This window comes from Chlamydomonas reinhardtii (genome assembly GCF_000002595.2).
Source record: "Chlamydomonas reinhardtii strain CC-503 cw92 mt+ unplaced genomic scaffold scaffold_40, whole genome shotgun sequence".
Taxonomy (NCBI): Eukaryota; Viridiplantae; Chlorophyta; class Chlorophyceae; order Chlamydomonadales; family Chlamydomonadaceae; genus Chlamydomonas; species Chlamydomonas reinhardtii.
This window is the reverse complement of record NW_025061553.1, coordinates 1-12828: the sequence shown is the minus strand read 5'-3', so window position 1 is coordinate 12828 and position 12828 is coordinate 1. Positions and strand designations below refer to the sequence as shown.

Here is a 12828-nt window from a genome sequence, read left to right as displayed (position 1 = left end):
AGCTGTGCGACTTTCACTGACAGTCGCATTTTGAACAGCGGCCACCACGCGAGTAGGGCTTGCCGCTGGTCGTCCTCAGTTGGTGCGGTCCCGGCTTCCGCTTCCAGCCAGCCCTCCAGCTGCTGCCGAAGGTCGGGGTGCTGGTGGAAGAAAAGCCGCATGCGGCGCCGGGCCCGGCCCTTCCCGGGGCCGGGGCTGGGTGCCGGGAGCAGGTCGATAAAGGCTGGCCGATGGTCAGAGCTGGACACCAGGGCTATGTCTGCATGGCAGACGGTGGCTGCTGCTGCTGCCGACACGTAGATCCGGTCTAGCCGGGACCCACCCTTTACTGGTGCGCGGTATAAGTGCGAGTAGCGCCGGGCTGTAGGATGGCGGTGCCGATACATGTCCACCATCTGTGGTTGGTCAGCCGCCCGCAGTAGCGCTGCTAGGGGTGCATCGCCCGGCCGGCCCCCTGGGCCGGCAGAGCTGTCTAGCGCTGGGTTCTCCACAAAGTTGAAGTCACCTGCCCAGATCACCACCTCCCCCGCTGTGGCAGCCGCACTGAGCGCAGCTTGTGTGCGGAGCTGGCTGATAAGCTCCCGCTTTGCCTGCTCTGCTGCCTGCGTTGATGCTGCTGGGAAGTAGGTGTTGGCAATGGTGATTGAGCGGCCGCCCCACCTGAGCTTCAGGACTGCGAGGCGGCCTGCAAGCATGGCTGTGGGCACTGGGCTGAGGGCAGGGGCTGTGAAGGTGCTGCTCTCCCACAGTTCCTGCCGCACAAGGAATGCCACTCCTGCTGTCGCCCGTGAAGTGGACCACTGTGCGCCGGTCACCTTCCACCCACTGAGGTGTAGTTCGTACGCAATTAGTTGTAGGGTCTGCTCAAACGCTGCCTGGTCTGCCCTGCACGTCCAGTGTGTTTCCTGGAGGCAGATGATATCCAAGCGTAGCTCCGCCCAAATCCGTGCCGCTGCTGCTACCCGCCGAGCCGCGCCTGGCAAACGCAGGCTCTGCATGTTGTGGGTAGCTATGCGTAGCGGGTGCGGCGGCCCAACGGCCGCACCCGTGCCTGCTGGCAGCGTCAACTACCGGCGGGGGGAGCCCGCCGCCGACGGCGGTGGAGGGCGGCCGTCTGGGAAGCAGAAGGCCTCCATGTCCGCGCTTTCGAGCGGGTTGGGTGGTGGTGTGGCCTCGTCGTACTTCCACAGGCTGTTGCGTGACTTGGCCACAGTCAGCGCGTGGATGAGGGACGCCAATCCCGCCTGGGCTGCTGTCTGTGCGTCTGTTTGCGTCTGTTTGGGCTGTTTGCAGTACTTCTCGCCATCTGACAGCCTGTTGAACCACTCAATCACCGCGCGCGCCGGGAGCCCGGTGTGGGCGTCGGGCGACTTGGGGAAGCCCCCTGCCGGCTCTGTGGGCCAGTGTGCCATAGGGTGGGGGCACTGCCGTGGCGCAAACTGCTGCCTCGAGTGGCCAGCACGATCCAGGCGTTTCAGGTGCTCCTTGAACAGGAGGCGGGCCTGCTGGGCGCTAGGGCCGGCTTGGCTGCCGTTGGTGTTGTCCCCTCCCAGGAGAGCGCTGGACTGGCTGCTGCTGTGGGTGCCGCGGCCCTGGCTCCTCAGGTCTGGTCCTGCGGCGCCCAATGGCGGGCTGTTGTGGAAGAGCTGGGCGCGCACGTCGTTGAGTCCCGGGGACGGCTGGCTCCATGCAGTTGGCTGGGGCTGGTTGGTTGGTGGCGGTGTGATGTCCATGACCCCGACCCCACCCTGGCCCGTGAGCAGACTGCCTGCATCCCCGTCCGCCGATTCTGAGGCTGCGGAGCCCACGGTGGTGGGCGGGCCAGGGTCGGGGGTGGCGGTGGTGGCCGCCGGTGTAGATGTAGTGGCTGTGGGGTCGGCACCTGCTGTGGAGCCCTGCCCCCCGGCTGGGCAGCCAGTAGCCCGGCGGTACCGGGCCAGTAGTTGCTGGAAGGCCGGATCGCAAGCTGCTACTGGTGCTGCCCCTGCCGGACCCCCCGTTGTGGCCCCGGCTCCGCCTGCTCCTGCCGCCGGGCTCGTCTGCAGCTGTTTGTACTCCTCGTACGCCTGCGCGTATGCCCGCGCTTCTGCACTGGTGCCTGAGGTTGGGGCAGCGCTGGGGCCCGGTGCCCTGGGTGCGCCAGCGCTCGTAGGCGGTGCACTGCCCGCGTTGCCAGCTACTGGGGGCGGGGCGGGTCCCGGTAGTGGGTTGGGGGTGGCCCCCTGATAGTAGGCCCTGAAGTGTTGGCGCACATCCTCTGGGAACCGCAGTGGTGTCTTCTGCCGGCTGGGGGCAGGTGAGGGTCCGCCGGAGGGGCCCTGGCTGCCTCCACCGCTGTCGCCAGGGGGGCTGCCGCCACCGGTACCGCCACCACTGCCGCTATCGGGGGCATTGCCGGCCGCACCTGTGCTACCGGCAGGGGGGCTGCCGCCACCGGTACCGTCACCGCTGCTGCTACTGGGGGCATTACCGGTCGCACCTGTGCTGCCGCTGCCGCCACCGGTACCGCCACCGCTGCGGCTCGCGGGGGCATTGCCGGCCGCACCTGCGCTGCCGGCAGGGGTGCTGCCGCCACCGGTGCCGTCACCGCTGCTGCTACTAGGGGCATTGCCGGCCGCACCTGCCCTGCCGCCAGGGGTTCGGCCGCCACCGCTGCTGCTCACGGGGGCATTGCCGGCCGCACCTGCGCTGCCGCCAGGGGGGCTGCCGCCACCGGTACCGTCACCGCGGCTGCTACTGGGGGCATTGCCGGCCGCACCTGCGCTGCCGCTAGAGGGGCTGGCACCGCCAGTGCCTCCGCCGTTGCTGCTGCCCGGGGCAGTTCCAGCCACACCCGTGTCACGGCTGGGGGGCGGCTGTGTCGCCCACTTAGGCGGCAGCAGGCGGTGTGGCGGCCGCGGCACTTTTCCTTTGTCCAGCGTCAGCTTGCCCGTCATTGTGCCACCGCCGGTGAGGGCCATGCGGTATGCCTGGTGCCGGGGTAGGTTGAGAGTGGCTGGCACATGGACGCACACCCGCCGGCCACCAGCTGCGAGGGCGGTTTGGCGTGGCTGCTGGGCCCAGTGGGCGGACTGGAAGGTCTGCACCAAGTGCTCCTTGTATGCCTGGTCGGACCCCGGCACAGCTAGGGCGAGCGCCAGGAAGGCGGGCAGGGCAGCCGCTGTGATGCGCACGTTGACGCCAGAGATCCAGTACGTAGTGAGGAGTAGGTGTAGGGCATCGGCCACCTTGCCCCACAGCGGCTGGCCATCTGCGGGGTCCCGCCCCAGCTCAATGCAGTCGCCGAGGGCTTGACAGTGCGCCAGCATGGCCTGCTTCAGGCCCGAGGGCCCTAGCAGCCGGACGCGCACACGCTTGCTGGTCGCCTCTCCCCCCATGGCGGTGGCCACGGGCTGCACTCGGGAGTCCTGGTACTCCGGTTCGGTCGGCAGCTGGGCATGCCGAGCTGCGGCTGTAGCGGCGCTCATAATCAGCCCAGTTGTCGAGTAGTAAGGGCAAACACATCGTGATTGCGCATCAGGCACCAAGCCAACGACTGCCGCTGGTGTGTAGGTAGCCTGGGGTCAACAGTAGCTAAGATAGCTTCACGTAACTCGGGGAAGGGCAGTACTCCTCGTAGTAGCGCTCGGGCACGGATGCCGTACATGTGTGCAGCGTCCAGGTGTCCGTCATCGTCAGCGCCAGACGGCACCGGGGTTGTACCCAGGGTTTCCTGGAAGAACGGGGTCCATGTAGGATCATGGGCTCATGCTGTGACCCAGCGGCAACAGCTGGCGGGGTCAGGAGCTCAGCCGGGCGGGGTAGCCTTCTCCTCTTCTGTGCCGCTGGCCTCGGACTCACTGCCGGGTTGGCCGGACAGCGGGGGTAGCGGTTCCCCGTCAGACTGCCAACCACTAGACTCACTGGGATGCTGTTGACAACTGCTTGCCGCCATTGCCCCCTTCACAGGTGACGAGAGTGTCAGATGAGGACTGTGTGGTCTCCTGAGACGGCGCCGCATGTGTCGCCGTGACTTCGAACACTGCCTCACCCCACCGAGCCTCTTCGACTGCCTCCAGTGGGGCGCGGGCCACCGGTGGGTGTGACAGATAGACTTCCCGCTCCAGCTCCTGCTCAATTTCCGTCCGCAAAGCAGTGGGATGACTCATTCACATAAAATGGATGGGGATGCTAGCGCGGGCGTTCCCATCTGTTGTGTTTTCCAGACGCTGCTGATAGTAGCTAATGTTCGCCAGTGCCGGGTACAGAAAATCAGTGGCCAGCAGCAGCTCGTAGTTCAGGGCCTGACTGACGAATGGACTTAGCCGCATGCTCAGGTCCCCGGTTGACAGTACTAGGCCCTGAATCCGCCCTGCCACCTGATCCCGCCATCCACAGGCATTCAAGAACGTTTGAATCCTGCACGTCATCCAGCAGGTCCAGCTGCCGCACCGTGTCACGTGTGATTACGCTATGGCTAGCGCCTGAGTTCACCGGCGTCCATTCGCCCCGCCCATTAGTGACCAGGACCCTCGCCTTACACACCTGGAACCGGGCTGGATAGCCAGCAGGTGCAGCATGCACAGCTGTGTTGGTCTCCCTGTTGGTCAGGGGTCGGACCGTGTCGATGGGCTTGGTGCTCGTGCCCAGAGTTGAGACCCGCCGGTGTCACCGTGTGCCGCCAGGGTGGCATGGGGCTTGGCGCCATCACAGGCATGGCAACGGCCGCGGCTGTAGTGTTGATGGGTTGCTTCTGGCGAGCTGCTTGCAGCAGATGGCTTCCTACCTTCGCTTAGATGCGTGCCGGGTCGCACTCCACCGCAGTGCGAAGGGGCACTGGGTATTTGCCCACCCTTTGCACAATTTTATCCGCAATCTGTAGGACCACGAACGCAGGGTTCGCTGCCGGCACTGGATCCGTGCAATCAGATGGCTCACCTGGCGCTCGGTGTGGCCGATACACGGCAGCTCCAGTGGCGCTGGCGGCGGCGCAGCGGCCTGCGGGGCCCACGCGTGGGAGGCGCAGGGAAAGGTGAGGGCGCAACTGTAGCTTGAGATGCTGGGCGTGCCGGGGGCACAACGCGGGGGTGCTTGGGCTCTATTTGATTGGGACCGGCGGCCACACACCGTTGGGGCGGGGAAATGTAGTCCAAGTCCAACACGCGCTTGTTCTGGTAGGCCTCAAAGTCCTCTTCAATGTACGTGTCATCCTCTGCCTCGTTGCCTCCAGACATCTCCATCAGGTGCGCTCCTGCCCCAGCGATTCCCTCCAGCAGGAGCGTCACCGGTCTCCCGGTCGACCCTGGTCTCGCCGCACATCCTGCGACCCCGGTCGTGGTAGTGGTACAGGGTTGCGCACTGGTGATTGGAAGGGGCGGGTGTCCGGCGGTCTGGTGGTCGGTAGGTACCACGCTAATCTTCGAATTCCTCATTAAGATCCCGACCATAGCGACGGTCAAACCGGCCCGGGTAGCAATCCGAGTGGTCTGCTCAGCGGTCACGCGGCTCCTTGCGCCAAGAGCGATTCGTGCTGGCAGGGGTTGCGACACGACGCTGCATACGTACCCTCATCCATGTAGATGGCATCACGGATAGCGGCTCCTAGCGTCTTGGCTTCATCAAAAACACGTGTTCACAGATGTCTGGTTGAAGTCCATGGAGGAAGGAAAAGCTGTAACCAGGGTCCGTGGTCTTGTGTGACCATAGGGGATCCAGGTCACGGAACCGATCCGCATATACTCTCACGGATTTACGCCACCGCTGTTGGCAGCGTGCCAGCTGATTGTATATATAGCTCCTTCTTATCTGCCTCAAATCGTTCTTAAAAATTGCTTTGAAATTATGCCCAGGTGGTACTGGAGCTCTCAACCCCGGAATATCACGTTGCGGCAGAGTCTACTAGCCAGCAGACAGCCACATCCAGTGTCTGGTCGTCTGTCAAGCCGTACATGCGCTTAGTGCGTTCTAGCCATGCCAGCCATTGCCGAGCACAATCATCCATCTCATAGTACGGTATAGAATTGACGCTGCTAGGCTGCACGTGCGAGGGTGTTGCCATGTCGGCTTAGCTTGATGGCGCTGCGAGACCAAGGGGAGACCAGGCAGCACGACCCGCCAGTCGAGCACCAGCTAACCTGGTCTTGATACCAACCACGCGCCGCGCCCCCAAAATTTTGCGTTGAATGAATAAGTAACGGGGGCTGCCCTACGATCATCTGATGTCGCTGGGCACACAAGGGATGTAAGAGGACGTGCCCTAGTGCTGTGCCATGGCCACTCCCACAGTCCTCTTAACGGGCTGGATAGCTGTGGAGACAAAGGTAACGAGACTGCCGAGGTGCTTAGTGCACTAGCATGCCGGCCTTGGTTGGGGTGCCCGAGCTTTGGGATTAGTAGGGTAACTGGAGAGGGGGAGAGGGGGTTGGCTAAGCGTTGGGGGAACCCGGCGGTGAAGGCTGCTGCTGCGTGTCCCGCAGACTTAGGCAGTTTCCCACTTTCCCTTCCCGCTGACACCACAAATGGCCGGTTGTGAGGGTATGGCCAGTAGTGTCAATCGTTGGTTTACACTGGTGCACAGGGTGGGAAGAACCGTCCACTCGGCACTACCAATCACCCTGGGAAGGGCTGCCTGGTATGTTACTTCAGGTGAGCACCCGTTTCTATGCCTCAGCAGCAAGTGGTCAGCCGCTTAAATACCCACAGGCTGCCCCCTGGATCCACCTCATTGGTCGTACCCGGATCTAGGATCCATGTGCAATGTTGTCAATTACATCTGCACTCAACACCCATAGATACAGCCCTTTGAGAGGGTGGTGCGGGTGGTGCGGGTGGTGCGCCCTTTGAGAGGGGTTGTGGTGTGCTGTGGCTTGGTGGTGTTTCGGCTTGGCTTCCAGTTCCAGTTGTGCCTTGGCACAGACTATCAGACGTGGGCCTTCGGGCCAAGACATTGCGCGTCTCTGATGCCAGCCATCGTCTTCGGACATGATATATGTGTGGTGCTTGCGTTTGATGGGGCTGTCGGCAGACCACTGGCCTGTCGAGCCTTGTTTTGTGTTGGTGCTGCCGCCAAAAGACCTAAACGAGATGAGGGGTGTGACGTGGCGGTGGGGCTTTGGCGGGCTTCGGCTTGGCTTCGACTCATGCGCGTAACGCTATGAAGGTCGGGAGTCAACCACGGGGTGGGTGTTTCTCTCTGGGCCGGAGACGGTCCCTCGCGGCGTGGGTACGGTGTGCCCGCGGACTGTCCCTTCAATTGCAATTCGCATCCTTTGAGCCTTCTTACCATGTGCCACGCAGGTTTCGGCCATGGAGCAGCCGCTGGAACCCCCTGTCCTTGGCCAAAAGTGGCCAAAATCCCAAAAATGTCTTCGTCTGTTTGCCAAAAGACCCCCCAAGATCCCGTGCGTTTTGGCCGAAATTCCAAGTCCAAACAATTTCGTCCGCCAGAGGCCTTTTTGGGCAAATTTTGTTCCGAACGAAGGAAGATACGAGCGCTGAACCCAGCCCACCCCGCACTCAACTCTCTGCCACGTGACGAATAGACAACGTGCACCAGCAGCCTTGTTAGACGTGAACTCATGCACACCAGCGCTCCAGAGCCCAGATGTGTCAGTGCGCATTTGTTGAATGTGGAGACATGTCCTGACATGTCCATGCCCGGACGCATAACTTAGCCCTCCCACGCTTTGTGTGTGCTTATTGCATCACAACGTGCACATATGAGCCTCGTACTGCTGCGTTTGGCCTCTAGTTCTGATTGTGGGGCGCTTCCCGAAATCCGCCAGGATGGGCTCCCAAAACCCGACGGACCCCCCAGGGATGAGGACAAACTCCCCAACTTTGGCGGCCCAGAACTTCCTCACCAGGCACCCCCTTAACAAGGGGTGTCAGCTTTGTACAGCTGGAAAATGGGCTGAGCCCCCGTACGCTTGGGAGCTATTAGGCGTGTAACGCCCCGTCAGAGCCTCCATGCCGCTACGACGCGCAGGCGCATCGGCTAGGGACACTCGGGTTGGGGCCGTGCGGGATTTCCCGCGCCACGCATGCGTGCCTTGTCACGCTCCCAAACACCCCAAGCATTTCTTTCGCCTCCTGCCATACTCAACACCTCCCCGGCGCCCCACGCTCAAAGGGCTGGGCGCGGGGCGGGGGCGACCTCGGGGCTTCTCGGCATTCTGGCGCGTCGGCAGGCATGGCTCGGCAAGTCGCTCAGAACTTTCGATATACTTCCCCGCTTTGCTTGCCGCCAACATATTTTGCCTTAGAGACTGCATATCAGCGGGCACCGGATGCTTTCCTCGCGACCTCGCGAAAGTCAATTGTCCCTGGACGCGCCAAGGCACTTCTCGCTCCGCCCGAATTTTCCCCGCCGCCTATTTACGTGCAATAGGCATTAACAAATACTAATACGTAGCAGTCGCGGTTTGCGCCAGTATGCTATGTTTTGCCGACGCACGAACGCAGCCACGGACAGGGGTGTTCCTGGGGGGCTTCGCCCCCCCCCTGGAACGCTTCGCTGGGGGGGCTCAGCCCAAAAATCTAAAAGCACGTGCATAATGCTCTCTTATAGCTCTGTAATACTGAGCACGGGGTAAGAAATTGAGCTTTCTAACCCCCCCTGGCTCAACACCCCAAGTTAGTCATTATGAGTGTTTCCATGTTTGCTTCCAAGTACCGTACCCGCACACGATCACCGCGCATGTAAATAAAGTACTTGCCCAAAAAGTCGAATTACCGCGCACTTTTGGGGGGGGTGCGCGGTCCTGCAAAAACAATCTCCCGGGGGGTGCGCGGTGCGACGGAAATACCCGCACGGGCGAGCGGACCGCACGTCCGCACGCCATGCTTCGAGTTTTGCGCGCAAGATTTATTAGGGAGTCGGCCGAGGATGGTAGCGAGGAGGGGAGCGCGGAGGAGAGCGAGGAGGGGAGCGAGGAGCAGAGCAAGGAGGAGGGCGAGGAGGAGAGTGCTTGACCAAATGGCGTGCTGCGTGGCGCTGGGGGGTAGGAGAGTGCGGGGCTGTGGCGAATTGGCGTTGCAACGTGCCGGCTAAGACTGCCGGCGGCGCGCTGCGTGGCGCTGGAGGGTAGGAGATGTGCGGGGCTGTGGCGCATTGGTGTTGCAACGTGCCAGCTAAGACTGGCGGCAGCACGCTGCGTGTACTGCGTGGCGCTCAAAGATGTGCGGGGCTGTCAGGGTTGCACTGTACTAGCCATTTTCTTATAATACGCGTATTAATACGCAGTACGCAGCTTTCTAGTACAATACACCATAATTCACTTATAATACGCCGGCGAGCAAGGGTTAGTACGTGCTATAGTACGTCCCATGCAGCCTATGCCCGGTCCCATTGCAAATTTCGCTCTCCGTGTTCCTCCTTAGTATCCTTCCCTGTATCCTACTATACATGACCATACTCGAGGTCGTTACAGCTCCCTGTGCTGTTGGAAACGCATACTTGTTATTAATTGTCGAGAAATGAGCGGAGTGACAACTGCGCAGCCTGTTTTGCCTACTGTTTGGCCATCAAGTTTATCCATCCAGAGCTCCATTGCGCGTATCCAATAGGGCAGGCTCGGTTCGCGCATCGCATCGGCCATCGTGTCACTGATATCAGGCTTTTGGTTGTGAGCAACTACACACACAGAATCATATTATGCTTAAGACGTTGCCTATGTTGCGGCTATGTTGCCTCTCGCCACTGCACTGTGCCACCGACGCATTGACACGGCACGACCACCGGCCACCGGCACCCGCCGGCGACCCCCCACACCCCCGCCCCCCGCCCCCCTGGCGTATTTTGCGCCGTACTGAGACCCAGGAGAGGCGTACTAGTACTCAGTACGTACTAGTACGTACTAACACGTACTGAGTACTGTGCAACCCTGGGGGCTGTGGCGAAGTGGTGTTGCAACTGCCCACACACTAAAGTATCGCGCAGTTTACTGGCTGCGCGGTATCGCAGAAATACTAAGTAGGGGGATGCGCGGTCCCAAAACAATACCGGAACAGGGGTGCGCGGTGCAAAAGTAAATGTCTACCCGGGTGGGGTGCGCGGTGATCGGATAAACGTACGGTAGTACTGTGCATCCCTTCCGTACAGGTGTGTCCCTTCAATACAGGTGTGTCCCTTCAGCTCCCAACACTGCCTGCATTATGATACTGGTAATATACAATCCCCAAAAGGTGCTTTACAGCACCATCCATGTGAGTTGAGATAGGCCCTGGTGGACTTCATCATGCTAAGAAGGTGTGTCCATTTGGACCATATGCAGGTGTGCCTAAACTGCTTTTACCAAACTCAGGTGTGCTTAATCTAACTGCCACTGCGCTAGCTTTGTGCAGGTGCAGCAACCAATGTCACAGCATCCGTTCCATGGCAGTTAGGAGTTTGCATAGTACATTTTAAGCAACACACACAAGCAGAATTTTACTAAACCCTTACCAATACCGACTTGCCCAGTGGGCACCACAACCAGTACCATACCATAGATACGCAACCTCTCAAGGACGTGCTATCATGTCTCCATTATACCATCATGCCAGTTGTGTCAGCATCTTGTGTGCGTTCATATAAAGGCGACCATACATACACATGCTAGACATGTGCGTGTGGGAAGGTTCTACATTATCCACGTGTTACTGGAAAGGCCTTAAGATTGCCTGTAGATGTGGGTGTGGCACGGGGGCACCACTATGCTCAGTAGGCACTTTTGGACATGAACACCAGGAGGGCTAGTTCTTAAGTCATTTGTGGTCCCAAACCGCAGCACTCGTCATCGCCAATCACTGTGTGTCCCTCACTGTGCATGCCTGGCTGGGAGTTGAGCTGGAACAGCAAGGTGTCAAGCATTGCCTTTGACGCATGCAACCAACCTGAATCTCGTCCAATGAAATGTGCCCATTCGCGTCCCTGTCTGCATCCATGTGGATGTAGGCCTGCGAAGATAATACATGCAATACTATGAGTTGCAGCGCGCAGGGATAACATGTGAGGAGGCAGTTTTTGTACACGGTGCTCACCAGCATTGTCCTGACTTCATCCATGGTGATCATTGCCTGAGCCTGTGTGGCAAGGGCTCATCAGCAACAAACTGCATGGAGAAATCACAACTGCTGTAAGCTAGCTAGTTCAAGGGTCATACCTGGCGCAGGGCACCACAGAATTCAGGTCCGTCCAGGTAGCCTGAGCCATCCTTGTCAAAGCGCTTGAAGGCCTCTGCAATCTGCTGGCCATTGCCCTCCACCAGCATGTCCGACATGCGCTGCAGCACTATCTCAGCCCCACCCAGGTCCGTGTCCAACTGCACTGGAATGTTCTGGCTCTTGGCTTCCAATACCATCCTGTTCAAAGGGCAGCGTATTATGTCGGTGATGGTCTGACATGCTTCACTGTACACCCAGCCATACAAACAATGCTCGTGCCTACCTGGAAATGGCCGCCGCGCGCTTAATCGCATCAGCGCATAGGCCGACCTGGGTGACAAGATCGGCTGGCTGCATGGTATGGACCCCTGTGTCAAGCACCAGTAGCTGCCGCAGCCGCTCCACCTCAAGGGAAGGAATGGTCACACCTGCACAAGAATGGGCCAACTGTGATCTCATGTGCCTTCCATCTATGTGTGCAAACAAACAATCTACTGCAGGGCTTACCGGGGGCTGCCATGGCAATCAAAGCACCAAGTGATTCTAGTGGGAATGGTGAAGCAGCCCCTGCACCACCGGACAGCTGCGTGCACACTGCAGATAAAAGTGCTGGCTGGAGCTTGTGTATGTTCCGCAACAGTGCTGGCAGGTTGTGATTAGCATTATAGGCAGCAACGGCACGCTGCAGCTCCTCTTCCTTGGGCCTGGGGACGAAAGGTGCCAAAGAGGACTGCAGCTCTGCCACGGACAGCCTCAAGTCCTTGTCTTTGTCACCATAGTGGAAGAGGTATGCCAGGAGCAGCCGGACCTCGTGATTGCTTAGCTGCACCCCTGGCAAAGACCTCAGTGCTTTGCATAGCTCCCCTGCAGCAAACGTTGGTCCACATGAGGTACAGGTGCGCGTGGAGACGTTGCATAACCGTTCACTCACCCACGTCAAGGTAACCATCACCAGAGGAATCGTACTGCTGGAATGCTGACATGGCTGCTGTCGTGTTTCCCGGCTGCACCAGCATCTCAGCAAGTCGACACAGAGCCATTTCGGCACCAATGGAATCTTCTGCCATCTGCACCAGTTGAGGCAGGAGGATTACTTGAGTCGTAGGGAGTATCATGAACTCAAAGCAAGGTGATTACAACACTTACCTCGGGGCGCTCCTTGCCGCCCTCAGTCATGCGCACAATGGCGGCAGCCTACAATGATTTAACAGCAGGCAGCGCAATGCTGAAGTCAAAACTTAAGACCAGCATGCTTTATATGGTACTGTACACACAATGAAGGCCATTCATGGGTATCAAGCAAATGGGCTTAGCAGGTCGGTATGCTGGAAGGACTTCAAGTATTGCCGCATGGTATGGCGTACAGTGTCCTGCATGTTTCCTTCCCTTGTGGCCCCTGACACACAGCAGCACAACGTGCCCTACCTCCTTATATGCCGTGCGGCAGGACTTGAGCGAGGACGTGACATCAGCCATGGCTACCCCTTGGTCTGACCCGAGCGCGACCATTGAGGCTAGGTACGCTTGCTGGGGTGCACTGCACCGGACTTCGGCTGGTAGCAGTGAGGCCATGAGAACTTGCACCTGCATGCATGATGATTAAATGCTCACATTCCAGTGCCGCACGGGCTACATGGCAGCCACATACCTGGTCTGGTGTGAGTTTCCCGTCACGGTCGTTGTCCAATCGTGTGAACGTGTCTT

At 59.8% G+C, this 12828-nt stretch overlaps 3 protein-coding genes across 3 annotated transcripts in view; all 3 read right to left on the bottom strand.

Annotated features, from left to right (window-relative positions):
• The window catches only part of CHLRE_40g760247v5 (uncharacterized protein), a 5568-nt gene extending 4775 nt beyond the window's left edge, over nt 1-793 (bottom strand). Inside the window, exon 1 of the mRNA XM_043073044.1 lies at nt 64-793. Coding sequence (XP_042914031.1) covers nt 64-695 — 632 coding nt within the window. The 5' untranslated portion in view covers nt 696-793. The remainder of the gene's footprint in view (nt 1-63) is intronic.
• Nucleotides 794-841: 48 nt separating this feature from the next.
• CHLRE_40g760197v5 (uncharacterized protein) lies at nt 842-3583 on the bottom strand. The gene has a single exon (XM_043073043.1). It carries the CDS (start codon nt 3465-3467, stop codon nt 1068-1070), a length of 2400 nt encoding a protein of 799 aa, XP_042914030.1. The 5' UTR covers nt 3468-3583; the 3' UTR covers nt 842-1067.
• A 6574-nt stretch (nt 3584-10157) lies between these two features.
• Nucleotides 10158-12793, bottom strand: CHLRE_40g760147v5 (uncharacterized protein). Its single transcript, XM_043073042.1, has 10 exons — nt 12773-12793; nt 12550-12708; nt 12271-12318; nt 12056-12191; nt 11632-11988; nt 11408-11552; nt 11124-11322; nt 11002-11043; nt 10855-10917; nt 10158-10641 (listed from the first exon to the last, which is right to left on the bottom strand). The coding sequence occupies exons 2-10, from the start codon at nt 12598-12600 to the stop codon at nt 10618-10620; spliced, it is 1065 nt and encodes a 354-aa protein (XP_042914029.1). The 5' UTR covers nt 12601-12708; nt 12773-12793; the 3' UTR covers nt 10158-10617.
• Nucleotides 12794-12828: the final 35 nt, after the last annotated feature.